This window comes from Panthera tigris, chromosome X (assembly GCF_018350195.1).
Source record: "Panthera tigris isolate Pti1 chromosome X, P.tigris_Pti1_mat1.1, whole genome shotgun sequence".
Lineage (NCBI taxonomy): Eukaryota > Metazoa > Chordata > Mammalia > Carnivora > Felidae > Panthera > Panthera tigris.
The window spans coordinates 6,835,313-6,862,921 of record NC_056677.1 but is presented as its reverse complement, the minus strand read 5'-3'; the positions used below and the strand labels follow the sequence as shown (position 1 = coordinate 6,862,921).

General features: G+C 48.8%; 1 protein-coding gene across 6 annotated transcripts in view; it reads right to left on the bottom strand.

Annotated features, from left to right (window-relative positions):
• The window catches only part of SHROOM2 (shroom family member 2), a 157,442-nt gene that overhangs the window by 39,184 nt on the left and 90,649 nt on the right, over positions 1-27,609 (bottom strand). For 5 of the 6 annotated variants that reach the window (XM_042974107.1, XM_042974108.1, XM_042974109.1 and 2 more), the window contains 3 exons: positions 25,691-25,822; positions 18,204-20,664; positions 16,591-16,688 (listed from right to left, as the gene is read on the bottom strand). In XM_042974107.1, the coding sequence (XP_042830041.1) occupies positions 16,591-16,688; positions 18,204-20,664; positions 25,691-25,822 (2,691 nt within the window). Of the gene's footprint in view, positions 1-434; positions 471-16,590; positions 16,689-18,203; positions 20,665-25,690; positions 25,823-27,609 lie in introns of those variants that run through there. The other variant, XM_042974112.1, reaches the window with a different exon arrangement.

The window sequence follows — 27,609 nt, the reverse complement described above, 5'->3', positions numbered from 1 at the left end:
ACCTCAGTGCTGCCCCAGTACAGGAAGCATGCTCCCACCCACCACTGGCCCTAACAGCGCCCTCCCATCTGGACAGTCCCAGCCCTCCCGAGTCTTGTGCTTACCTAACTTCAAGGTGGGTTTTCTCTTTTCAACCTGCTTCTATCAGCCTCTTCTAAATTCACGGCAGTTAGTTCTGAGTCTTGCTCATTTAACCGAGTCACACATACTACTCTGCAGTACCTACTGCTATATTCGTAAGAGTGACTTTTTCCTTTTATCCACACCTACTTATCTTCAGCACTGTGCCGACGCATTAATGTTATATCTAGGAAGCACTGAAATAAGTCTCCGAGGAAGGCTGCTGTAGGCCAGGGACATGAAGTCATCAACTGAGGTGGCCTGACGCAATGAGAATGAGAATTTAAACCTGTGTCTTCAACCCCAAAGCTTACCTTCTTTCTAGACTGCTCATGTCCACTGATTATTTACCAAGTACATGGTCCTGTTACTAAGACAAGGCAAAATTGGCCTCAGGCCACACCCTTAACACTCAGTGCACAGGGCACACCCACCCACGTAATACACGTCCAGTAAGATGGTGGCTGATTAGATATTTCACCCCACTCACTGTTCAAAAGGTACGTTCCTAATATTTACAAACTGAGTAACTCAAAATGCATTATACGAATACCATTTTGGGGGTGCCTGGGTGGCTCAGTCAGATAAGTGGCGGACTTCGGCTCAGGTCATGATCTCATGGTTTGTGACCTTGAGCCCCGCATCGGGCTCTGTGCTGACAGCTCTGAGCCTGGTGCCTGCTTCAGATTCTGTGTCTCCCTCTCTCTCTGCTCCTCCCCCACTCATGCTCTTTCTCTCTCTCTCAAAAGTAAACATTCAAACAAAAAGAAGAGCATTTTAGGGGCGCTTGACTGGCTCAGTCAGGGGAACACTGTGACTCTTGACCTCAGGATTGTGAGTTTGAGCTCCACGTTGGGGTAGAGATCACTTCAAAATAAAATCTTTTTTTTTTCAATGTTTTATTTATTTTTGAGAGAGCGCGCATGAGCAGGGGAGGGGCAGAGAGAGAGGGGGACAGAGGATCCGCAGCAGGCTCTGCACTGATAGCAGTGAGTCCCATGCGGGGCTCGAACTCAGGAACTGTGAGATCATGACCTGAGCCAAAGTCGGACACTCAACCGACTGAGCCACCTAGGCACCCCTCAAAAATAAAATCTTAAAAAAACAAGAATAAAATTTTACATAAACACTTCATTTTAGAATGGCTTTAGGGGTACCAGGGTGGCTCAGTCGGTTAAGCAGCCGACTTTGGCTCAGGTCATGATTTCACAGTTTGTGGGTTTGGGCTCCACATAGGGCTCTGTGCTGACAACTGGGAGCCTGGAGCCTGGTTCAGATTCTGTGTCTCCTGTCTCTACCTCTTCCTGGCTCACATTCTGTTTCTCTTTCTCAAAAATAAGCACACATTAAAAAAAATTTAGAATGGTTTTAGACTTACAGAAAAAATATGACAATAAAAGAGTTCCAATACACCCAACACCCAGTGTCCCCTACAATTAACAACTTACATTAATGTGCTACATTTGTGATAATTAATGAGCCAGTCTGAGGACATTAATATTAACTGCAGCCCACACTCGATTTAGATTGTTTTTTAGTTGTGGTTGCTGTTTTTAAATGTTTATTTATTTTCGAGAGAGAGAGGGAGAGTTCGTGCATGAGCAGGGGAGGGAGAAGGGCAGAGAAAGAGACAGAAAGAACGAGGGAGGGACAAAGGGAGAGGAGACAGAGAGAAAATCCCAAGCAGGCTCCACGCTGTCAGCACAGAGCCCGATGTGGGGCTCAAACCCAAGAACCATGAGATCATGACCTGAGTGGAAATTGGATGCTTAACCGACTGGGGGCACCCAGGCGCCCCCAAATTTTTTTTAACTTAATGTCCTTTTTCTGTTCCAGGACTCTACCCAGAGTACCACTTTACATTTAGCTGTGTCTCCCCAGTTTCTCCTAAGGAACAACTTCTCAGAATTTCCTTGTTCTTGACGCCCTTAACAGTTTTGAGGAATATCGCTCAGGCATTTTATAGAACATCTCCCAACAAGGATCCGTCTGATGGTTTTGTCACGATTACGCTGCAGTTATAAGATTTGGGGTAAGATCATGAAGGTAAAGTGCCATCCTCATTACATGACATCGAGGGTCATGCTGTCAACACAACTTATCTCTGCGTATCACCTGGCAGGGGCTAGCATATGTCCTTCTCTCCCTCCACCTTTCCATCCTGTCCTCTCTACACAGTGCATATTTAAAGAGCTGGGAGTTGTGTGCCACCTCCTTGAGGGCAGACAAACTACACAGATTATTTGGAACTTTTCTGCACAGACTTGCCTTTTCTCTCCCCCATTTATTCCATCATTTGTGTATATCAGTATGGACGCAAGAATATTTATTTTATACACTAGGTTATAATCCAACATTATTTACTTGTTTTAACTATTCCAGTTCTGGTCATAGGAAGCTCTTTAAGACGGCTCCTGTGTCCTTTTGACATGTGCCTACTGTCATTGGGCTTATTTAGTTCAGTGCTTTCTTACTTTTTTGGCACTATAAGACATTCCAGGCTCATTTTGCATATTCCCTGGCCCAGCCCTAAACCCAGCCATTCTCCCAAGGAGTACCGGTTGCTTTGATTCCAGAAGGTTATTGGAGATCAAGATCTGGACGTTAGTTGTGCTTGCGGAATTTTTAAAGAATGCCCTCAATGAATTATTTCCAAAGAGAAAGCACTTTTATAATACTAAGGTTTATAATTTGGGTTTTCAATATCCAAGTCAACTATGTTTACTAGAGCAAGGCATAATTATTACGGAGTCTGGGACACTCACTGGGACACTCATTGCTTGTGCTATGTTAACGGTAGCAAGACTTTACGTTATCGATATTGTTGAAATGTTGATACTATCCAAAGCAATCTACACATTCAATGCAATCCCTATCAAAATACCACCAGCATTTTTCACAGAGCTAGAACAAAGAATTCTAAAATTTGTATGGAGCCAGAAAAGATCCTGAATAGCCAAAATAATGATGAAAAAGAGACCCAAAGCTGGAGGCATCACAATTCCAGACTTGAAGCTGTATTACAAAGCTGCAATCATCAAGACTGTATGGTACTGGCACAAAAACAGACACAGAGATCACAGGAACAGAATAGAGAATCCAGAAATGGACCCACAAACGTGTGGCCAACTAATCTTTGACAAAGCAGGAAAGAATATCCAATGGAATAAAGACAGTCTCTTCAGCAAGTGGTGCTGGGAACACTGGACAGTGACATGCAGAAGAATGAACCTGGACCACTTTCTTACACCTTACACAAAAATAAACTCAAAATGGATGAAAGACCTAAATGTAAGACAAGAAACCACCAAAATCCTAGAGACAAAAACAGGCAGCAACCTCTTTGACCTCGGCTGCAGCAACTTTTTACTAGACATGGCTCCAGAAGCAAGGGAAAAGAAAGCAAAAATGAACTACTGGGATCTCATCAAGATAAAAAGCTTCTGCACAGTGAAGGAAACAATCAACAAAACTAAAAGGCAACCAACGGAATGGGAGAAGATATTTACAAATAATATATCAGATAAAGGGTTAGCATCCACAATCTAGAAAGAACTTACCAAACTCAACACCCAAGAAACAAATAATCCGGTGAAGAAATGGGCAGAAGACATGAATAGATACTTTTCCAAAGAAGACATCCAGATGGCAAAGAGACATGTGAAAAGATGTTCAACATCATTCATCATCAGGAAAATACAAATCCAAACCACACTGAGATACTACCTCACACCCATCAGAATGACTAAAATTAATAACTTAAGAAACAACAGAAGTTGGCAAGGATGCAGAGAAAGGGGAACCCTTTTGCACCGCTGGTGGGAATGCAAACTGGTGCAGTCACTCTGGAAAACAGGAGGTTCCTCAAAAAATTAAAAACAGATCTACCCTAGGACCCTGTAATTGCACTACTAGGTATTTATCCAAAGGATACAGGAGTGCTGATTCATAGGGGCACATGTACCCCAATGTGTATAGCAGCACTTTCAACAATAGTCAAATTATGGAAAAAGTCCAAACGTCCATCAACTGATGAATAGATGAAGAAGATGTGGTTTATATATATACACACAATGGAGTATTACTCAACGATCAAGAAGAATGAAACCTTGCCATTTGCAACAACGTGGATGGAACTAGAGGGTCTTATTCTAAGCGAATTAAGTCAGAGAAAGACAAATATATGATTTTACTCATATGTGAAATTTAAGAAACACTGCAGATGAACATAGGGGAAGAGAAGGAAAAATAAGGTAAAAACAGGGAGGGATGCAAACCATACGAGACTCTTAAATACAGAGAACAAACTGAGAGTTGCTGGAGGGGAGGTGGGTGGGGGGACGGGCTAGATGGGTGATGGGCATTAAGGAGGGCACTTTTGGGATGAGCACTGGGTGTCGTATGTAAGAGATGAGTCACTGGGTTCTACTCCTGAAACCATTACTACGCTACATGTTAACTAACTTAAACTTAAATAAAAAAGGGGCGCCTGGATGGCTCAGTCGTTAAGCACCCAACATTGGCTTAGGTCATGATCTCATAGTTTGTGAGTTCGAGCCCCATGTGGGGCTCTGTGCTGACAGCTCAGTCTGGAGCCTGCTTCAGATTCTGTGTCTCCCTCTGTCTCTGCCTCTTCCCTGCTCACGCTATCTCTCTCAAAAATAAACAAACATTAAAAAAAATTTTTTTAATTACAAAAAAAGACTTTATATTATAAACACTTGTAATAAATTACATACAAGTCCTGGTCTTTAACTGACACAGAACATTTGCGCTCTTGAAGAATTCCACAAATAAAAAGGGAACAGAACAAGATAAGCACCTTAGTACTTACACTCCAGAAGAACTCTTCTCCCTCGCCTCTTGGGAAGTTTTGGTGAAGCCTTGAGCCCTTCCCGAGTTGGTCATTAGGGTCTGAGGACCCTACCCCACACCATCACTGCGAGTCAGAACATCACAAAGGAGCCCATGGTTCGAGCATCCCGCACCGTCCTCTACCCCTACGCTGTGAAGGAGCCCCAGCACCTCTACTCGGTGGACCGTTCAAGCTCCAGAAGTTCAACCACCTCCCAGGAGACGAGTACAATGAAGATGACAAGAGAAATGGATCTCATGTGGCAAGAGAATCATAAAAGAAGGCTCTTTGGAATGTGTAAAGAGAGCTCCATTCATGACCTGCATTCCCAATCCTGAAAAGTACACTCACCGACAGCCATCCCTCGGCCAAACCCCAGGGCCGGCGAACCTTTCTGCCACGTTTTTCTGGAGCACAGCCACACACTCCTGTATGTACCTGCCATCGCTGCCTCCATGCTGCAAGACCTGAGCCATCACAACGTGAATAGTCTGATCCCCGAAGTCAAGAAAAGTCACTGTCTGACCCTTTACAAACTTTGTCGACCTCAGAGCTACGGCTGTATTTCTCAGACTTGAGTCATGTTCAGATTCATTTCATTTTTCAATTATTTTCAAGATTTTATTTTTGGGGTGCCAGGGTGGCTCAGTCAGTTAAGCATCCAACTTTGGCTCGGGTCATGATCTCACAGTTAGTGGGTTTGAGCTCCGGGTCAGGCTCTGTACTGACAGCTCAAAGCCTAGAGCCTGCTTCGGATTCTGTGTGTCCCTCTCTCTCTGTTCCCTCACCCCTGCCCTGTTTGTGCTCTGTCTCTCTCTTAATAAATAAATAAACATTAAATTTTTTTTTTTTAATAAATAAGATTTTAATTAATCTCTACACCACCATGCGGCTCGAACTCACAAGCCTGAGATCAAGAGTCACATGCTCCACTGACTGAGCCAGCCAGGTTCCCCCAGACTTATTTTATTTTATTTTATTTTATTTCATTTTTTTTGAACGCTATTACTACTTTTTCATTGAGGCCTTTGTTCAGAGTTGCTCCCCACTGACAACTGAGAGCTGCAGGATGATACTAAGGCAGGCACTTCCCCAGGAGATGTGGGACTCCTCGGAAGGGTCATTTATTTATTTATATATTTTTTTCAATATATGAAATTTATTGTCAAATTGGTTTCCATACAACACCCAGTGCTCATCCCAAAAGGTGCCCTCCTCAATACCCATCCCCCACCCTCCCCTCCCTCCCCCTCCCCCTCAACCCTCAGTTTGTTCTCAGTTTTTAAGAGTCTCTTATGCTTTGGCTCTCTCCCACTCTAACCTCTTTTTTTTTTTTTTTCCCTTCCCCTCCCCCATGGGTTTCTGTTACCCCCAGACTTATTTAAAATTTTTTTTTTTTCAACGTTTTTTATTTATTTTTGGGACAGAGAGAGACAGAGCATGAACGGGGGAGGGGCAGAGAGAGGGAGACACAGAATCGGAAACAGGCTCCAGGCTCCGAGCCGTCAGCCCAGAGCCTGACGCGGGGCTCGAACTCACAGACCGCGAGATCGTGACCTGGCTGAAGTCGGACGCTTAACCGACTGCGCCACCCAGGCGCCCCATCCCAGACTTATTTTAAATTAACTTATTTTTTGTGGAATCCCAGTGTTCACAGATTTTTAAAAATTGAGATAAAGTCCACATATCATACAATTCACCCCATGGAAGTATACAACTCAGTATTTTTTAGTATATTCACAGAGTTGTACAACTATCTATGCTATCTAATTCCAGAACATCCTCGCCACCCCCAGAAGAAACTCCATACCTACCACAGCAGCCATTCTCGTTGCCCCCGACCCCAAATTCCTGGCAACACCAATGTACTTTGTGTCTCTGTAGATTCTGCCGACGTATGCGATCTCACATACGGCTTTGATTATTTCTTACTGTACTGTGAAACATGTCTAAATATAAAACATTTCACTTTCTTTGTTTTCATAGCTCCTAGGCTATAAAACACAAAACAAATTTGCACGTTTTATGAGAGCAAGACTACAAAGCAAATGTTTAATCCGATGGTGGGGGGAGTTTTCTGGGAACAAACTGTTTCTCCCGTGGCCCCACCTGATACTCAGCACTACTTCTTTCCAGTTCAGCTACCGGTTTTCTGGATGTCACAGAAGGCCTCATTTCGCCCGTCGCTTTTCTTTTGACTGACAGGACAAAGAGCTCTGGGGGCCAGGCACCTTGATATCTTTTGCCGATCTAGAAGGATAGCTTAATGGATGAATGTGGACAGGTTTTTTCCTCCCCACCAGGGTCAGTTATGTGAGTGCCACTGACAATGAGACACTCCCTCGTGTACAGGGTGCGGTTACGCACATCACCCGGAATATCCTTTTATGAATTGAAGAATTAGTATGGAAACAATGACAGAAAAGTAAACGCACACGGAGAACATGCTTATTCCCAAGAACATGCTCCAAATGCTGTTTGAGAAAACCTGAAGTAGATCTATTTTTTTCAATAACTTTTTTGGTTTGTTTTTCAATGTTTATTTATTTTTGAGAGAGAGAGAGAGAGAGAGCGTGCACAAGTAGGGGGCAGAGGGGAGGGGGGAGGGAGGCAGAGAGAAAGGGAGACACAGAATCCAAAGCAGGCTCCAGGCTCTGAGCTGTCGGCACAGAGCCTGATGCGGGGCTGGAACCCACGAACCACGAGATCATGACCTGAGCCAAAGTCGGATGCTCAACCCACTGAGCCACCCAGGCGCCCCTGAAGGAGATCTATTTTTCAGGCAACCATTTTGTTACTACCCGTGCTTGTCTTCCTCCCTCGCCTTCCTTTCCTCTGAACTCTGGTGGGGGTGGCAAGGATTTCTGTATTGGGAGTGGGAGGAAAAAGGGCTACTGTGGTGGGGCTGGGGGCACAGACGTAAAACACGCCCCCGGCTCTGTGTGCTCTTCCGTGAAGTCCTGGGCAATGTGTAGTTTTAACACATACTTAGAAATATTGGGACGCAATCTCAATCGCTTAAGAGAAATAGGTGACTTTTCTTTAATTTCAGGTGTGTGGACCTTCAGCAAATGCAGGGGTTAAGCCGATTGGAGACTGGGTGCGAGAACCTGACAACCGAGCCTGTGGCAAGTGAGTGCCGAGAGCCGAGTCCCCAACTCACCCGCATCTGGCGACAACTGCATATTGGTAAGACGTACCCTTGCCCCACATGGTGGATCACGTCAAGTTATCTCATAAGTTAAAGAAAGTAAGCCTATGTCAGGAGTGACTGCTTAGTGGGTAGGTGGTTTTCTTTTGGGGTGACAAAAATGTTCTGGGATTAGATAGTGGTGATGGTTGCACAACATCACTGTAGTAAATGTCACTGAATGGCACACACTCAAATGGGAAATTTTATGTTGTCTGGATCTTACCACAAATAAATCTTTACAACCTCATTGAAGGGCGGGGGGTGGGGGGCAAGTAATTTGGAGTAACCTCAGAGACAAAGAACGGCCACTGAGGCCCTCTGGATAGAGACCTACAAGCCTGTGAGTCCTAAGGGGAGGAGGTGGAACTGAGAGCCAGACAGCGGGCCAGTCCTCACAGTCATCCTGTGGGGAGCTCAGCGTTGGTGGGCCTGGCATTCCCCAATGGTTTTCTGCACACACAATGATTTCAAAGTTCTAATATAAAAATGCCAACAAAGGAAAAGGAGCAAAGGCGAAACCTGCCATTAGGCTGCCTTATCCTGGCCCCAAACAACGTGCCTGTATTTGGCACGTCTACTGTCCAAAGTTTCTAAAAATGAATGACGCTGAATGGATGGTGGCCTTGAGGTAGGCAGGTATAGAAGGAACGCATCAACTCAGCCAGGACCCTACTGGGTCATCAGGGAGGACTCTGCGGGCCCTACACCTCGCTCCTCTCTGTGGCAAGGGTGGGGCAGAGTAAAAGAGAGAGAGAGAGAGAGAGAGAGAGAGAGAGAGAGAGAGCGAGCCCTAAGCAGGCTCCACATTTAGCACAGGGCTTGATCCCATGTCCCTGGGATCATGACTTGAGCCAAGATCAAGAGCGGGACGCTCAACCCCGACTGAGCTACCCAGGAGTCCCAGGGATGTGCATATGTTTCTAACCTGAGTTAATCACTCAGGTTTGATTAAGACATTTGGCTTCACCCACTAATGGTAGGAAAGGCAACTTAATATGGATCAAATAGAGTGCCACGCTAGGTCCCATTAGAAGAAATAGGAACTGGGGCGCCTGGGTGGCTCAGTTGGTTGGGCAACGGACTTTGGCTCAGGTCATAACCTCACAGTTTGTGGGTTCGAGCCCTGCATCCAGCTCTGTGCTGATAGCTCAGAGCCTGGAGCCAGAGGTAGATTCTGTGTCTACCTCTCTCTCTGCCCCCCTCCAACTTGTGCTCTCTCTCTCTCTAACATAAATAAACATTAAAAATAAATAAATAAATAAATAAATAAATAAATAAAAATAAGAAATAGGAACTTGGTTCTTGAGTCAAGATGGAAGGCACCTTAACTAGGCAACCAACCAGAAGAGTCTACAAAAGTTAACAGGCAGCAAAGATGATCTCCAAAGGAGGAAGAGCAGACTTTGCCAATGCCTTTGTCAAAATGAACAGCGTTAATGTAAGGAGTATTTAAATGTGTATGGCTGAGTGGGTACTTTCCCAGACCATCTCAGCCCTCAGACACAGCCTAGAGAATAGAAGCAGGCTGGGAGAACTGAAAGGAGATGGGTCTTGGTATGCTTAGATGGATTTCCGGACAAAGAAAAAAAAACACTGATGAATACCTTTATGTGCATATTCAACCAAGGTCAAGCGACAAGGGTCTGAGCTCTGAAGAGAGCGGCCAACTGGCCGGGAGAGACAAGAGGATAAAAGAGCAGGGGGTTTCTGCATCTGGGCGGCTATGGAGGTCTCTCCATCAGGGAAAGGCACGCAGCAGCCTCCGGGCTGGTTGTAGGATTCACCAGCCAGTTCTGGCGGCCACCAGGGGGCGCGCGCCCAGCACGCAGGCGCAGCTAGACGCGGGGGGGGGGGGGGGCTCCCCGGAAGAGCACCGGAAGTCATGTGACTGCCAGTTCCGGCTCCTCTCCCTGCCCGGAACTCAGAACTGCGGGCCGTCGGCTTCCCTTCCCCTCCCCACCCCTGGGCCCCCGCCCCCGCCCCGTCGGCACGCCTCTTCTGTCCTGGCTCTGGCTCTCCCGTCTTTCCTCTCCGGCCCCAAGTCCTATAACCCGCACACGCCGCCCCGCCATGTCCCTTTCAAATAACGTGAAGTCACCAGACGAAGCCAGCATGGAAGAAAGTCTGCAATCGCTCGCTTGTCCTCACTCTGCGTTCCCTAAAAAGCCATGTGGCTACAAATGCAGGGAGGAACTGGAGTTACAACCCACCAGCACCGTTCCCCCCCCCCCCCCCCCCCCGGGGCTCAGGGTTTTTTCTGCCACGCCCTTTCTCCTCTCCAGGTCGGAAGACAGAGGCCAAGTGTGTAAGCACTGCAGGCACAAAGCCCACCGCCCAGGAAGGAGGCTATGCCCAGTGCCAGCTCTGCCAGATGCTGGCTCCACCCTGGAAAACGTCCAAGCTGGAGTGTCCCCTTGTTATCCCAGCGCGGGCTGCATAATTACCCAGCAGAGCAGTCCAAAATGGAAAGCTTCAATTGCCCCTTAGCTAATTGAGGGCCAGGAAAAGCAAAGGTCTTCCCTAAAGCAACAAATGAGGAATAGATTTTGGCTGGCTAATCTCTCTTACTTTAAAATCTATTTGTAAGAAGCTTGTTTAGTAAATGAAAAATCAGGGGCGCCTGTATGGCTCAGTAAGTTAAGCTGACTCTTGATCTCAGCTCAGGTCATGAGCTCATAGTTCTGAGTTCCAGCCCCATGTTGGGCTCTGTACTGACTGCACACAGCCTGCCTGGAATTATGTCTCTCCCTCTCTCTGCCCCTCCCCTGCTCGCTCACGTGTGCTCTTTTCTCTCTCTCAAAATAAGTAAACTTAAAAAGAAAAATACATGAAAAATCAGTCTTTGCACTAACCAACCTCTGTAAGCCAAGTCACCTCTCAGGGAAAGTGTACAGGAAGGTGCCCTCAGGTGGGTTTAGCTTGTTTATGAATTTTATATTCAAGCACATTTTCCCTAAAGAGCTCAACTGCATACAGATTCAATTTTACAGTTGTTGGGATTCAGAATACCTTCTCCTCCTCCTCCTTCCTCATCTGCCCCAACAAGATACAGGTCTGCAGGTCAGTGCCAGCCCATTGGCACTCGCTCCTAAAGGCGGGGGTGGAAATGGCTGGAAGGCAGCTATGTAGACAGAACCTGCCAGCACCCACAGCCATGGTGTTCCACCCCTAGATCCCCTTTCATCACCTTTGGTCTCCAGAGCCTCCCAGAACACAGTACTCATTGAACACTCAAATTGGAGAACAATAATCGCCTATAGCATAGCTTAGCTTTCTTACAAGCTTTAAAATATGATATCGGAGGGGCGCCGGGTGGCTCAGTCAGTTAAGCATCTGACTTCGGCTCGGGTCATGATCTCAAGGTCCGTGGGTTCAAGCCCCGCCCTGGGTTCTGTGCTGACAGCTCAGAGCCTGGAGCCTGCTTTGGTTTCTGTGTCTCCCTCTCTCCCCCTCCCCTGCTTGTACTCTCTCTGTCTCAAAAATAAATAAATAAACATTTAAAAAACACGATACTGGAAAACAAGTCCACACTACCAAATTTATTTTGAGACATTTATGTCTTGATTCTCAATGTTATGCCAGGACAGAAAGACAAGTCCATTTCACTTACTATTGTATAAACTAAAATCTGAAATGACATTTAGCATGCAGAATGTACCAACGTGGAATCCTTATCCACCATAATCAAGGACTGAACCAAGGATAGGCTGGTACCTATCCATTCATCTGCCAATCCATCCTATTTATCCACCTACCTATGCATTTATCTACCCACCACCCACCCATGTCTCCACTCATCCACCTGACAACTGGTCCAGCCACCTGTCAGTCACTGTGCTCCACAGGTCCCCTCCCCAAGCTGAGCATGAACACCCAGCTGCCATTTGCTAAGCAGATGTCCTGAGGCAGGCTTGCGGCTTCCGGGAACAGTCTCATAGTGAGCATCAAGGCCCCGCGGGAGAAACGAGCTTGGCTTGTTCAAGGGATAGGAAGGTGGCAATGAGTCCTGAGCCTGGATGGGAGAGGAGTGATGAAGGGTGCCCCCCCCTACAAAAGGACGGGCACACAGGGCCTTCCAGGTCACAGTCAGGAGTTTGCATTTTATTCCAAGTGCAACTAGAAGCCATTGAATGGTTTGGGCCTTGGGACAGTTGTAATCTATCTTCCAAAACCAGTGAGGAGGCAGCTGCTGTGGTCCAGGCTGGAGATGACGAAAGCTTGCACGAAGGCGGGAACGTGATCCCAGAGAGCAGTGTGTTGCCCGAGGAAGGTGGGCCTTGGCTTGGGCAGCAAGGTGACCAGGGGAGCCGTAGCTCAGATCCGAGCCCCGGCAAGGAGGGTACCGAGGGGCAAAAACAGGATTTTGACCTCCACCCCGTTCAAAGGCACTACCAGCCATCCAGGCCAGGAGACCAGCAGGCAGCAAGGGGGTGACTCCATGAGAACTGGGAAGGGTGGGGTGCAAACACACCCACCAAGTGAGCATCAGTCCGCACCTCAGCGGGGAATGCCTCTGTGCTGCCGTTCACTTGGGCAACTCTTCAAAGTGGGATCAGTGCACCAGAAGGTGCCTGCAGTGGTTACGGGCCACCAAAAAGCCCTCCAGAGAGGTTCTGCCAAATTCCTCTCTCTTCACCAGCCACACTCAAGGATGGCCGCCTCCCTCTTCCTTTTATTTTAAATCCTCCCGCAACGGGGCGCCCGAGTGGCTCAGTCCGTCGAACACCGGACTTTTGATTTCAGCCCTGGTCATGATCTCATGGATCGTGAGTTTGAGCTCCGCATCGGGCTCAGCACTGATGGCTCGGAGCCTGCTTGGGATTCTCTCTCTCTTTTTCTGTCTCTGCCCCTCCCCTGCTCTTGCTCTCCCCACTTCAAAATAAAGAAAGAAAGAAAGAAGCAAGTAAATAAATATTTAAAAAATTTTAAATGCTCCCCTATCAGGTGTGGCCTCAGCTACTCAGTGATGGGGTGACACTTCCTGAGAGGGCCGATGTAGCAGACAGCGCTGGTTTAAGGTATAAGGCAGAAACGACATTCCTCCCAGTGTTACGGACTCACTGTATCCCCCTAAAATTTATACGCTTGCGTCCTCACCCCCAGGACCTCAGAATGTGACTATTTGGATGGAGGGTTATTGAAGAGGTAAGTAAGGTAAAGTGAAGTCATCAGAGGGGACCCTGATCCAGCCTGGTGCCTTACAAGAGATCACGACACAGACACGTGGAGGGAAGACCACGTGAGGACGCGGGGAGGAGGTGGCTGTCTGCAAGTCATGAAAAACGCCTAGGGGGAAATGAGGCTGACATCTCGAACTTGGACTTCTGGCCTCCAGAAGAGTGAGAAGACAAATTTTTTTTTTTTTTTTGTGGATGCTACCCAGTCTCTGGTATTTTGTTACGATGGCCGGAATAAGCTACTGCATCCGACTTACGAGGGACCCCAAGTCAGTGGGGGAGCAGCTTTGCAGGAAGCAGACTTGTGCTGGCCAGAATGACGGGGCTTGGAGAGCTGGTACAAAACCTCAGAGAACAGAAGCCAGGAGACTGAGGGTCGGGTGTGGGCAGGGGACGCTGCCCACCACAGGGAAAGCTGGTACTAAGTGCACGCGATTGGATTTGCTCTCATGGGAGTGGGCTGATTTCAGCTCAAACCCCCCGTCTTCCCCAGGACTCATCCAGAAGTCACCCCCATCCTCTTTCCTCCAAGATTCTGAAGCACCACGTAACTTTTCACCAAAATTATACTTTATGTGTCACCTCTTCAGTGGTTAAGTATGGGCGTCTGTCCTTCCCTCCTACACTGTGAGGTCCTTGGGGAGCAGAACCTTTGTCCTATTTATCTTTATATAGAACAGAACCTTGACCCTCACAAAAATGTTCTCTATGTGGTTTACGTAAACAAGTAACTCTTATCTTGATGCCCTACTGTTGTCTCAACAGAATACAATGAAAACCATTCATTATCCTGCCCCATTATCAGATCAGTAATTTTTTTTTTAAGATTTTATTTCTAAGCAATCTCTACGCCCAGTGTGGGGCTCAAACTCACAACCCCGAGATCAAAAGTCCCATGCTGTACTGACTGAGCCAGCCAGGCACCCCAGTAATTCATATTTTTTATAGACACACTTATATTGTTTTAAATTCATGCAGGGCACCTGGTGGCTCAGTTGGTTGAGTGTCTGACTTCGGTTCAGGTCATGATGTCACAGTTTGTGAACCCGAGCCCCACGTTGGGCTCTGTGCTGACAGCTCAGAGCCTGGACCCTGCTTCGGATTCTGTGTCTCCCTCTCTCCCTCTGCCCCTTCCCCACTTGTGCTGTTTCTCTGTCTCTCAAAAATAAATAAAACATTTAAAAAATTTATGCAAAACATTAGGTATCTTAAAATCTTTGTATTATAGGATTTTATTTTTGGTGAGCAAAAGACAGTCCTTAACCTGAGTTTTCATTTCTTTTATTCCCAGATTTAATGTTTTAAGTACATTATTTCTTACTGATATTTTGAAAAACAAACATTCTCTGAAAAAAACTGGGAATGGCTTTTCAATGCTCCTATTCTAGAATTTCATTGAGTCCTGCCACTCTTTGAAAGTGCACACAATTCTGAAAATTGCTGGGTCTGTAGCTCAAAAGCAGAAAGCTTCTGGAACTAATTTCTTCAGGGTGGTTACACAGTCCGCTAGAAGACACAGCCATGATAAATGAAGCATATGGTCCCTCCCCCTGTTCCTCTTGACCCTTTCACTATTGATAGTGCCATTTACCACACACACACACACACACACACACACACTGTACATTAGAGCTATTCATTAGGACTCTGTTCACCGCAGGGGCACTAACTCTAACCACCACACAAACCCTCTGCAGGATCAGTGAAATACATACATGGCAGGAGCACAGGGGTGAAACCAGAGCTCGCACATGCAGGGTGCACCGAGCGCTCTCACAACTGCAACACAGCCTAGAAGTGGGCTTGGAAGAAAGAGTACAGCTGGTGCTGGGTACGCGACTTACCCAGAATGTATAGTAATAAAGCTGTGATTGTGTTTCTCAGAAACTGCTCGATTCCGTAGGTGTATTATTCAGTGGCCATTCCTTCTTACCCAGGGATTCTTGGTTTTAGCCATGCAGATAATTACACAGACTTCCTACACAAAATACCACTCGTGTCCCCTCAGAGCCACATAAAGATTGGATACTCTGCTGTAAGGCTAACAGCACTCGAGTCTAAAGCCAAGTGAAATAAAACCCCAGTATAGAAGGCTCTCAAAAGCAAACATTTAAATTGGTTATTTCTGCAACAGAACCCTGAATTTTGAGGTTAAATGTTTAAATTTGAATATCACACCAATCACCAGAGATTCTCAAAGCATTAGAAAGATCTGTATTCAGTGACCCAATTGTGTAGTTTTATTTCCACTGTTCTATCAACCCTCTTTTTTTTTTTTAAATGTTTTATTTTTGAGAGAGTGTGCATGGGGGAGGGGCAGAGAGAGAGGGACAGAGGATCTGAAGCGAGCTCTGAGCTGACAGCAGCAAGCCTGATGTGGGGGCTGAACTCACGAACCGTGAGATCCTGACCTGAGCTAAAGGTGGACGCTCAACCGACTGAGCCACCCAGGTGCCCCTATCAGCCCTCTCAAAATAAGCTGATACCACAGGTCCTACAGTGTTCTACGCTTCCATCTCCCTCCCTCCTCGTGCGTATCAAGGGCGAGATGACACTATTGATTCATTTACTTAATCAGTCTAAATTCTATCCTCACTACAGTCAAACAGCTACACTGGCCACATTTGAGAACTACGGCACACAACGTGCTAATAACACTGCTACCATCCACCAGTCCTTCAGGTCCTCTTGTGGAGCCAACGGACTTGATTTCTATTTTTGAGCTCGAAATAAGCCCGATTTAGAAAGGCTGGCTCCATTCCTTTCTGACAATCTTCGCAGGCAACTCCAATTTGGAGACCACGCCCCGGCAGCCCAGCTGTGTACTAGATCATTAAAGCATCCTTTCAACGAGCATTCTGGATAAAGCATTTCATTCAAGCACATTACACTGGATTTCTCATTCTGTGAACATAAAGAACCGTACTGTACAGAAAACACAGCAGCCATTTTAAGAACCAAAAAAAAAAAAAAAAAAAAAAAAAAGCCACGATGGCATCAGAAGACATCTTCGCCCTTGAGACGCTTCTGCTGGAGGCGGCGCAGGGCTACAGGCTCTGCTCAAACGGCACCACGTCTGCAGCGGGGACGCTGAGGTGCTGGAAACTGCATCCAGTTAGCAGCCATGCTGGGTTTGGCAAAAAAACCACCAGAGGCCCAATCACGTGAACCAAGCATTCACCCACCATCGAGAAGGCCACCTCCAAGATGTCTTCTTAGCAACCCCAAATCCAGAATTCACCCACCTCGGATTAGGGCGTCCCTCCTCGGCCCGGACGGTGGCAGAAAGTTGCCTGTGCTCACCAGCGTCCCCCACTTGCTGTTGTGGTTCGATGGCAGCTTCCTGCCAAGAGCAGCACAGTGAGACACCGAATCATCAAGCTGCCTTCCTCAAGACATCTATTATTATGAACCCCCTCATTGTGGGTTTGCCCCGCGAGCCTGTGCCGCGGAGGCGAGGACGCAGCCTGCCGCCTTGTAATGACACTCAGCCACAGGGCTCACAAGCTCCGCTCTCCAAACTGTTGTTTTTTAGTATTTATTTATTTTTGAGAGAGAGAGAGAGAGCGAGAGAGCGAGCTGGGGAGGGGCTGAGAGAGAGGGAGACAGGATCCGAAGCAGGCTCTGCATGGACAGCACACAGCCTGACACAGGGCTTGAACCCATGGACCGTGAGATGGTGACCTGAGCTGAAATCAAGAGACAGACGCTTGGGGCACCTGGGTGGTTCAGTCGGTTAAGCGTCTGACATTGCCTCAGGTCATGGTCTCACCGTCCTTGAGTTCGAGCCCCGTGTCAGACTGTGCTGACAGCTTGGACCCGGCTTCAGATTCTGTCTGTCTCTCTCTCTCTCCCCTCCCCCGCTTGCACTGTGTCTCTCAAAAATGAATAAACATTAAAAAAAAAAAAAAAAGGCGCTCAACCGACTAAGGCTAGGCACCCCCTGAATATTGTGTATTGAACCTACTACTGGTTCTTTTTTAAAAAAAAATTTTTTAATGTTTATTTATATTTTGAGAGAGAGAGAGAAAGAGGCGAGATGACACTGGAATGTTTTCTTTAAATTTCCTAGAAAGCTTGAAGTCAACTTTCAGCATTAGGACTCTTACCTTATAGAAGCGCCTGGGTGGCTCAGTTAAAGCGTCTGACTCTTGGTTTCAGCTGGGGTCACGATCTCACAGTTTGTGAGCCTGCGACCCGCACTGGGCTCTGTGCTGACAGCATGGAGTCTGCTTGGGATTCTCCCCCCGCCCCTCCCCTGCTCATTCACTCGCTCTCTCTCTCAAAATAAACTTTAAAAAACTCTTTTTAATAAAAAAAATAAAAAGAATTCTCACCTTATAAAAAGTGCAACAGTTTAATGCATTGCATGTTTAATTACATTTGTTCTGGAGGAATTCAAACATATTTGAAAAAAAATACTACAAGGAACAAATATTAAAAATTTTAAAGGCCTCAGCATTTGAAGAGTGGCTATCGTGTATCATACACTGTCTTCACCCCTTTTCATTTCAGAGAACTGACCATTTTCTAGGCTTCCCCCCAAATTCTTTACGTGGTGTTAAGGTTGGGGCAAGCTAATTATGAGGAAAGACAGCCGAAGCAAGTGACGATGGGGAGGCCGGGGACTCAGGACAGGCACACGGATACGGAGTTAAATTGTCATGAATGTACCTGTTTAGTCCCCAGGTACCTTTCACACAAGTTGACACGAGAAGAGCCGGTGCACACAAACGATGCCCAAACGGCGGGACACAAGCGACACTGACATTGGGCCATCGTATTTTCAGGGCATCCTACATGTGCCTTAAGACAGCAGCCCGGGGCAGCTCTTCCTTGGTTGGGGCACAAACCTTACCTGTTTGTAGGGGTCTGTGGATGGTGAGGAACGGGACCTTCCATGAACGTACTGTGGCCTCTCGTGTTGATCCAGACCTGCGTCCAAGATGTCATCCGCTGAGTGATACCGCCCAGAACTCCTGGCTTCTAGAGCGTTTCTCTGTTCCCTCCAAGAGGCTTGATACTCAGCAAAGGTTCCAAGTCTCTGAGGTGGTTCTGGTTTTCCCATGTTCGCCGTTTTTCCGTGACTGCTGGGGTTCTCTCCAAAGGAGGTCGTGTGGGCCCTGTTCTGGAACGAAGGCTCTGCACCCTCGTACCCGTGGCCCGCTGTCCGCGGCCTCTCCAGCTTCTCCTTCGGGAATCCACAGAGTGCTTGCCTCTGCCCAGGTCTCTGGTGAATGGGTCTGCTGCTTTCCTCAAAAAACTTGCACCTGTCGGCGAATGTGCCCACGGTGTCCTCGGACGCACCCGGGTGCTGGTGGGGGCGATCGGGCCCTGTGAGCCCCACCTCGTTCATTTTCTCGGGTTCGGAGTACGATTTCAGCTTCTGTTGCACCGTGAACCGTTTCCGGCCCCCAATGCGGGGAACGTGCGGCAGGCCCCCTCCAGACGGGGACGGCTTGGGCAGGCCCCCCTCCCAGAAGTGGGGGGCGGCATCCAGATGTGTGCTGTGCTCCTCAGTCCGCGGCTCTGCTGACCCCGCGGGACGATCGGCCGGGCTGGGCTCCAAGTCGCGGCGCTTAAAGGACGTGGCCCTCAGGACCCGGGCTTGGGCCTCCTTCAGGTGGTCTTTATAGGTGCCCCGGAAGGAACCTTCTGGGGAGGCGCCGGGGACGCCTCCCGGCTCCACCTGCCAGCCGCCGGCCTCCCGAGCCGCCTCGTCGGCCCCAGCCAGCGCCACCGTGCTTCTGCTCTTCTGCAGGTTGGCTCGGCGCATCTGGACCTCGTTCCTCAGGGTGGTGGCGAAGCGGTCGCTTCTCCGGGTGGCTCTGCCCACCTGGCCATCGAACGGGGGCGGCCTTTCGGCACCAGCTCCCGGGCCGTCGTCGGGCGGGCGCGCCCCCTCCCGGGCCAGCGAGTGCAGCATAGGTGTCTTCTGAGGGGAGATCTTGCTGCTTTCTCCCGCGGCCCACAGGAAGCCGTCGGCGGCTTCCTTCCCCGCGGCTCCTGCCCAGTGGGCGGCTGTCTGTGGCTCCTCGCTTCCCATGGGGTGGCCCTTGGCTGCCTGGTCGCTCTCACGGGTGTGCGGGGCCTCCTCCTCGTGCTGGCGGATGTGACCCCAGGGCCCGTGGCCCATCGGGTGCTCAGTGGGGAGTTCGTGGGCTTCTGCGGCCCTGTCAGACTGCCAATATTCCTCGTGGGGCTGTCCCGCCTGGGCGCTTGCCTGCGGGCACTGTCTGCTGGTCACACAGTAGTAGCGGCTCTGCCCACTGCTGTCGCCCTTCTGCTCAGTGGCACCGGGCCACCTGAGCCGAGCGGGGCCGTCCTCCTGGACACGGTGGGCAGAAGGCTCCTGGCAGCCACCAGGGACGGCCACACAGTGCTGCTCCCTCAGCGACGAGGCGGCCCTGGGGCCGTCGTGACAGAAGGGACTCTCGTCACTGTACTGGCGCGGGTGCTGGCAGCCAAAGGAGGCCTGCGGGAAACGCACGTCCGTGCTGGACAGGGAGGCCTGAAGCCGGCCAGGGGCCCCCGGGAGGCCGCCCGGCCTGTGGTCAGGGGTCGGCACCCCACCGTCCAGGGGGACGTGGGGCGCAGGGCCCGAGCTCCCGACTCTCTTCCCATTGCCAGGCCGTGCCGGCCTCCACTGCTGACTGGTGGGCTCTGATCTCCAGTCACTGCGGGGCTGGGCCTGGGGTGGGCCTGGAAAGTGCTGCACACTGGCGGTGTCTGAGAGTGGAGGGCCCTGGGCCTTCTCGTGGCTCTTGGTGGCAGCGAAGCTGTCACTGCGGAGAGGGGGAGGTGGTGGAGGAGGGGAGGAAGGTGCTTTTCTCTTATCGGGGACATACCAAACCGGTCCCAAATTTGATTTCCCAGGGGTGGCCAGCTTGGTCTCAGGACTGTCCTCTGGCCTGGGGCTTCTGCTGCCGTCACGGGGGGCCCGGGGTGGCAAGTACCCGAGCCTGTCCTCCAGGCCCTGGGGGTCACTGGCAGCCTGGCCCTGCCGGCCGCCCGGCCTGGAGGCCTCCTCCAGGCCCACGTTGTGGAGGATGTTCTCTGCAGAGGACGCATCAGCCTTGGGCAAGGTGTGGTCGGGCGTGCTGGAGCTGGTGGAGAATGAGCCGTAAGCTGAGTCCCGCTTGCTCGGGCCGCCCAGGTGGTCGATGCTGCCATTGGACCTGGCGGCGGAGAGGCGTCCGGAGGGGTAGGGCTGGGAAGGGTGGTCCAGGCTGTCGACGCTCCCCAGGGAACTAAAGTGGTCAGAGGTACGCTGTAGATTCGTGTGCTCCCACGTGCCAGACAGGTCATGGGAGGAAGAACTAGGAGGAAAGAACCAGAGAGAAGAGTTTGCTTTTGAAGCGAGCAATAGTAAAGGGGACAAATGAGGAGAGCAGGACCAAGAACACAGATGGCCCCACACAGAAACGTCCAGATGCCGGGGCACCCGGGTGGCTCAGTGGGTTAAGCGTTCAACTTCGGCTCGGGTCACGATCTCATGGCTCGTGAGTTTGAGCTGCGCGTCGAGCTCTGTGCTGACAGCTCAGAGCCTGGATGGAGCCTGCTTCGGATTCTATGTCTCCCTCTCTCTCTGTCCCTCCTCTGCTCGCATTCTGTGTCTCTCTCTCTCTCTCTCTCTCAAAAATAAATTAACATTAAAGACATTTTTTAAAAAAGATTATTCTGTGACCCGTGAAAATGACAGGAAATTCACATCGCAGCACTCACAGATAAGCTATGATTGGAACACAATTATGGCCATTTGTTTACACACTGTTTGTGAATACTTCTGAGCTACAACGGCAGAGCTGGGTACCTGCAACCGACAGAGACCCATGAAGCCTAAAATATTTCCTACCTGCCCCCTCAAAGAACAAGACTGTGGACCCCGGGGTTTAGCGTATAAAAGGATTCTTCTTATGGATTACTAAAACCAAAGAAGCAATCAAATGACAGTAATTTTCTCTTTTCTTTTTAAAATTTTTTTACGTTTATTTATTTATTTTGAGAGAGAGAGAGAGAGACAGAGCAGGGGAGGGGCAGAGAGAGAGGGAGAGAGGGAGAATCCCAAACAGGCTCTGAGCTGTCAGCGCAGAGCCCGATGTGGGGCTCGAACTCACGAACAGTGAGACCAGGACAAGTCGGATGCTTAACCGAGTGAGCCGCCCCAGTGCCCCAAATAACGGTAATTTTCAAATTAAAAGGGGAAATCCAGAGATAGCGTTACTTTTCCACACCCAAATATTAAAGTACCAAGAGCTCCTCTTAACTCTCAGTTAATGGAATATTTGATAAAGGACCCAAGCCACAGGCTTTCTTAGCAAAACAAACACTGCCGTGCTCAGGGGACTCATTAACTTGACAGAGTTCACTGGAGCTGTACCTGAGTGCCAAAAATACTGGTTATGAAGCAGGATGGGGCCTAAGACAGGGAAATACAAAATCAGGTTTGTTGCTACAAGCTGGGAGATATGTTTGTTAAGGAATCAGTTATTCTATGAGGTAGTGACAGTGTATATAGGAGGCTAATGGCTCTCGATGGTAAAACTACTTATCCAAGCATGTTAAAAATGCTTCCGTGGGGAGCCTGGGTGACTCAGTCAGTTGAGCATCCCACTCTTGATTTTGGCTCAGATTACGGTCTTACAGTTTCTGGTTTCAAGCCCCGTGTGGGGCTCTGAGCTGGCAGCGTGGAGCCTGCTTGCGATTCTCTGTCTCCCTAGCTCTCTACCTATTCCCCTACTCTCTCTCTCTCTTTCTCAAAAATAAACATTTAAAAAGAGAAAAACTGTTTTCATTAAAGTTCAACAAAGCTGGAACATTCAGGCTTCAAGGTAAGAAACAAAAAACAAGAAAAACTACCACAACCCTGGCGACTTTAGGTTTGGGGAGAACCAGGATGAATGGGAAAAATGTGTGATTAGGGCAAGGACACAGGAGACCGAACTGGCGAAATCACTCTTTTTTTTTTTTTTAATTTTTTTTTTCAACGTTTTTTATTTATTTTTGGGACAGAGAGAGACAGAGCATGAACGGGGGAGGGGCAGAGAGAGAGGGAGACACAGAATCAGAAACAGGCTCCAGGCTCCGAGCCATCAGGCCAGAGCCTGACGCGGGGCTCGAACTCACGGACCGCGAGATCGTGACCTGGCTGAAGTCGGACGCTTAACCGACTGCGCCACCCAGGCGCCCCCGAAATCACTCTTAAAACAAACACAAGGGTTGGGATGAGCACTGGGTGTTGTATGGAAACCAATTTGACAATAAACTTCATATATTGAAAAAAAATAAATAAAAATAAAATTGCAACCCACTCTCCAAAAAAAACAAAAACAAAACACAAGGGGCGCCTGGGTGGCTCAGTGGGTTAAGCGTCCGACTCTTGATGTTGGCTCAGGTCACGGTCTCAGGGTTTGTGAGTTGGAGCCACAAGTCGGGCTCTGGGCTGACAGCACAGAGCCTCCCTGGGATTCTGTCTCTCCCTCTCTCTCTGCCCCTCCCCTGTTCTTGTATGCTCACTCGCTCTCTCTCTCTCTCTCAAAATAAGCAAACATTTGGAAAAGCACATCACTGACCATTTATAAAACAAACAAATGAACAAGAGAACCAACGAAAACACACAACAAGGGCTCCATCTACAAGTTCTGAGGATATGGCAGCTACCGGGGACAGTGACATTGTCCTGAAGGCAGGGGACCGTTGGCTTGTATACCCTTTCCTAAAAGGACAGAGCAGTGCCCCTCTCAGACAGAACAGGAGGCGGTTCTCCTGCACCCTCCCCTCAGTGCCCTGGAGGTGATTTCTCTGTAACATTTGAGGTCTGGGCAGCTATAAATAGTGCCCAGCACCATTCCCACACGCATGCGGGCAGCAAACGTGATTCTGTCATCAACAAACCACCAAATGGGCTTAATGGAAATCGTATTACTTTACATCACTTTGATAATGAAAATAAAAGGCCCACTTTTCACTTAACTTTTACTACTCAGTTGAGAATCTGTGGTTTTTCAAAAATACCCTGGACTCCAAATACCATCATCTCATGTCACTTTCAACAGGTCAATGCACTGAGATGTATTGCCTTCACAGAAGTACTTCAGAAGTTTGTAGCAGACCGGTGTTTACTAACGATCAAAAACTGATTTTGAGATGGTTACGTTAGCTCTACACACACAGGCACAAATGCCCTTCCATAACAGATATGCAGGCACACTCACATACACAAACACATACATTCAAGCACACACGCGCAAGCATGCACTTATACACATGTGCACACACCACACTTACAGATACACCTGTACATATACATACATATACACACTCATACATGGGCTCGCACACACCCAAAGCCACCCTGCTTAAAAAATATTAAGTTTACTTCTTTATTTTGAGGTGGGGGGTGAGAGAGGGTGAGAGGGAGACAAGAGACAATCCCAAGCAGGCTCTGCACTGTCAGCGAGAAGCCCGAAGCTGGGTTTGAAGCATGAGATCGTGACCTGAGCCGAAGTCGGACGCTCAACCCACTGAGGCAGCCAGGCGCCTCCCCGCTCTCTAAAAATTTTTTTAAGTTTATTTATTTATTTTGAGAGAGGGAGACAGAGCCATCATCCTTTTAATATGAGACTTGTGAGGACGCTGGCCACTCACCCAAGGTGGCCAGGAGAGGCCTCCTCCAGCCAACACCCCTGTGGTGTGGCCACACACCTACCTGACACATTAGCCCTTCTGGCCCTGAAATGTGGACTCCAGGTAGCCCAGAACTCCCCCTCCATCCACTGACCTACAACTCCCAGCATCTGGGTCTCCTGCTCAGTGGGAAAGCACCCCTGGGCCCCCGAGGCTGGATGGCACCCTGGCATGTGGGCTGTGAAGCCCTGATTTCCTCTATAAGGAGAGCCCTGGGGGCTGGGGAGAGGGTGTTGATGCTTAAGAGAACGGCCTGGGAGCCTCGCTGGAATACACTTGCCGAACCCTTAGGCAGAGCCTGTCTTCTCTTTCTTAAGATTTTTTAATGTTTATTTATTTTTGAGAGACAGAGAAAGACAGAGTGTGAGGGGGGAGGGGCAGCAAGAGACAGGGGGACAGAATCTCAAGTAGGCTCCAGGCTCCGAGCTGTCAGCACAGAGCCCGACGTGGGGCTCGAACTCACGGACCGTGAGATTATGACCTGAGCCCAAGTCAGAGGCTCAACCAACTGAGCCACCCAGGCGCCCCGCTTCTGCCTTCTAATGTGCACATAAAAGTCTCAGAAGAAGGGTGGTTGCTGTAGGCACATGGGTGGACGGACAGCCCTCCCACTCAGCTCAGGACCACCGACCTGGCTGGCCCAAAGGGATTCAGCCCAAAAAGGTAAGTCCCCAAGCTCCTGATTTATTAAACAACATAAATGAGAAAGCACACTTGTTCATCCTTGCCCTTGGTGTTTTAGTTTTTGTTTTCTTTTTTTTTAATGTTAATTTTTTTTTTTTTTTTTGAGAGAGAGAGAGAGAGAGAGACATAGAGAGAGAGAGAGAGAGAGAGAGACAGAGACACAAAGTGTGGGCAGGGGCGGGGGAAGAGAGAGAGGGAGACACAGAATCCAAAGCAGGTTCCAGGCTCTGAGCTGTCAGCATAGAGCCTGACATGGGGTTTGCGAACCACGAGATCATGACCTGAGCCGAAGTCAGATGCTTAACCAACTGGGCCACCCAGGTGCCCCTAGTTTTTGTTTTCAAGGCTTGGACACCTACCTACCCAGTGAAGAATTTAGACATTTCTACTGGTAATGGTGTGTCAGCAGCTTTTCCTCATCAGAAAAAAAGCCTCTGACTGTTGATTTCAGCTCAGGTCACGATTGTACCGTTTGTGAGTTAGAGACCTGCATGGGGCTCTGCGCTGACAGTGCAGAACCTGCTTGGGATTCTCTCTGTCTTCCTCTCTCTCTGCTCCTCCACCACTGGCACGGTGTCTCTCTCTCTCTCTCTCAAAATAAATAAATTAAAAAAAAAAAGAGGGGTGCCTGGGTGGCTCAGTTGGTTAAGCATAGGACTTTGACTCAGGTCATGATCTCGCCGTTCATGAATTCAAGCCCCAAATCGGGCTCTATGCTGACTGCTCAGAGTCTGGAGCCTCCTTCAGATTCTGTGTCTCCCTCTCTCTCTCTGCCCCTCCTCTGCTCACTCTTTGTCTCTCTGTCTCAAAGACAGATAAATATTAAAAAAAAAAAAAAAAAAAGAAAAGAAAAGGAAAGAAAAGAAAAGAAAATCACGCTGAAGTCAAGAAAGGTGCTGTTGTGGCAGGGCTGGGAGGTCATGGACGTTGGTGGAATGTCGAACACCATCCATCCCAGTGGGAAACAGTGCCTACCTGGGGTGGTGACGGCCGTGCCAGGAAGGACAGGAGCTGGCAGAGGGGAACGGAGATGCTGATGTGTCGGGGTGGCTATCAGAGAACTTGGTGGCATGCCAGGAGTGAGGCCTCCAGCTCAGTTCATTCTTCCTGAAAAAAACAAAAAAACAAAAAAAAACGCAGACAACTCAGGAATTGCAAATAAAGGACAACCCTGTGCCAAGACGGGAGTGAGACACAGAAATATGTTATAGCTACTCCCGCGTGACTGATAGCATTGCTTCCGGGGCTTTCCACGGTATCTGGATATGAAAAATTGTTAACTTTTATTAATGCAGAACCCATCCTAAGGCAGAGTGAGAGTCATGAGCTCCAAAATGTGAACTAAGCCTTATTCTTCAATTTTTGCTCTAAACAGGTAAATAAATCTTGTCCTCGCCTCAGCCATCAGTAGGACCCCGGAAGGACTCTTCTGTCTTTCCTGTTTCAGCATAGCTAGGCACACAGCCGTCAGCCTCCTTGAGGAGGAGAGAAGTGCAGGGGGTCCCCAGCTCAGCCGGGTCACACACAGTTTAGACCACTTCCTTTTTTTTAAAGTTTATTTATTTATTTTGAGAGAGAGACAGAGAGCAGGGGAGGGGCAGAGAGAGAGAGAGAGAGAGAGAGAGAGAGAGAGAGAGAGAGAGAATCCTGAGCAGGTTCTGCACTGTGAGCACAAAGCCCATTGCAGGGCTCCAACTCCTGCACCGTGAAATCACGACCTGAGCCAAAATCAAGAGTCAGATGCTTAACCGACTGACCCCCAGGCGTCCCTGGATGACTTCTATTTACTCACTTCACTAAGTAAACGCAGACATCTTGACATTAACTGAGACTAGCAGAGGCGCATTCATTCCTCTGAGCCTCTCAAGTGCCTGTGAAGTCAGCTAAGGGTCCCCATTGTGTGAATTCATGATGCCCTAGAACGACAGCTCTAGTCCGTTCAGCGAGGACTTGTGAACACAGTATGCAGCGTCTTCCTGGGCTCCTGCGCCCCTGTCCGCACCCTCCCATCGGTGGCTTATTCTTTTTTTGGCTACACCGCCTGGGAATGATAAGGGAGGTTCAGTCGCAAATCCCTACAGCTGCCATGTAAATGTTCACAGAGCATCCAAGAGAACGGTGGTGTGTGAGGAGAGCCACGCACCTGCTTCTCTCAGTCTCCATGTCTCCACGTCTCCAATTTGGGACAGAACTTGCTCACTGTGGCCAGTCTGCAGCTCAAGAGGCTCAAACTGAGCCTCTCTAGATGCTTGACAGAGAGCAGACATTCTTCCAGGCAGGCAAAGACATTAAAGGATATTAATGTTAAAAGCATATTAAAGAAACCCGGGGTGCTTGGGTGGCTCAGTCAGTTCAGCGTCTGATTCTTGACTTCGGCTCAGGTCATGATCCCAGCGTCATGAGATTGAGCCCCACGATGGGCTCTGGGCTGGGTGTGGAGCCTGCTTGGGACTCTCTCTCCTCCTCTGCCCTTGCCCTGCTCGTGTGTTCTAACACACACACACTCTCTCAAAACAGTAGTAAAGAGGATTAAAGAAATCTGAAGAGTATGTATAACTTAAACCTTCTGACAACTCACGGGGCGCCTGAGTGGCCGAGTCACTTAAGTGTCTGACTCTTGATTTCGGCGCAGGTCGTGACCTCACGGTTCCTGTGTTCCAGCCACGCTGACAGTGTGGAGCCTGCTTGGGATTCTCTCTCTCTCTCCCTCTCTCTCTCTGCGCCTCCCTCAAAAACAAATACATAAACGTTAAAGTAAAAACGTTCTGACAACTCATAATTAAGGAGGAAAAGTAGATGGGTGGCAAAATGTGGAATGTGTTGACTTCAGGAGTTTCCCCATGAACAAGAGCAAAAAAACAGACAACTTCATCACACCACAGAAGTAAGGGGAT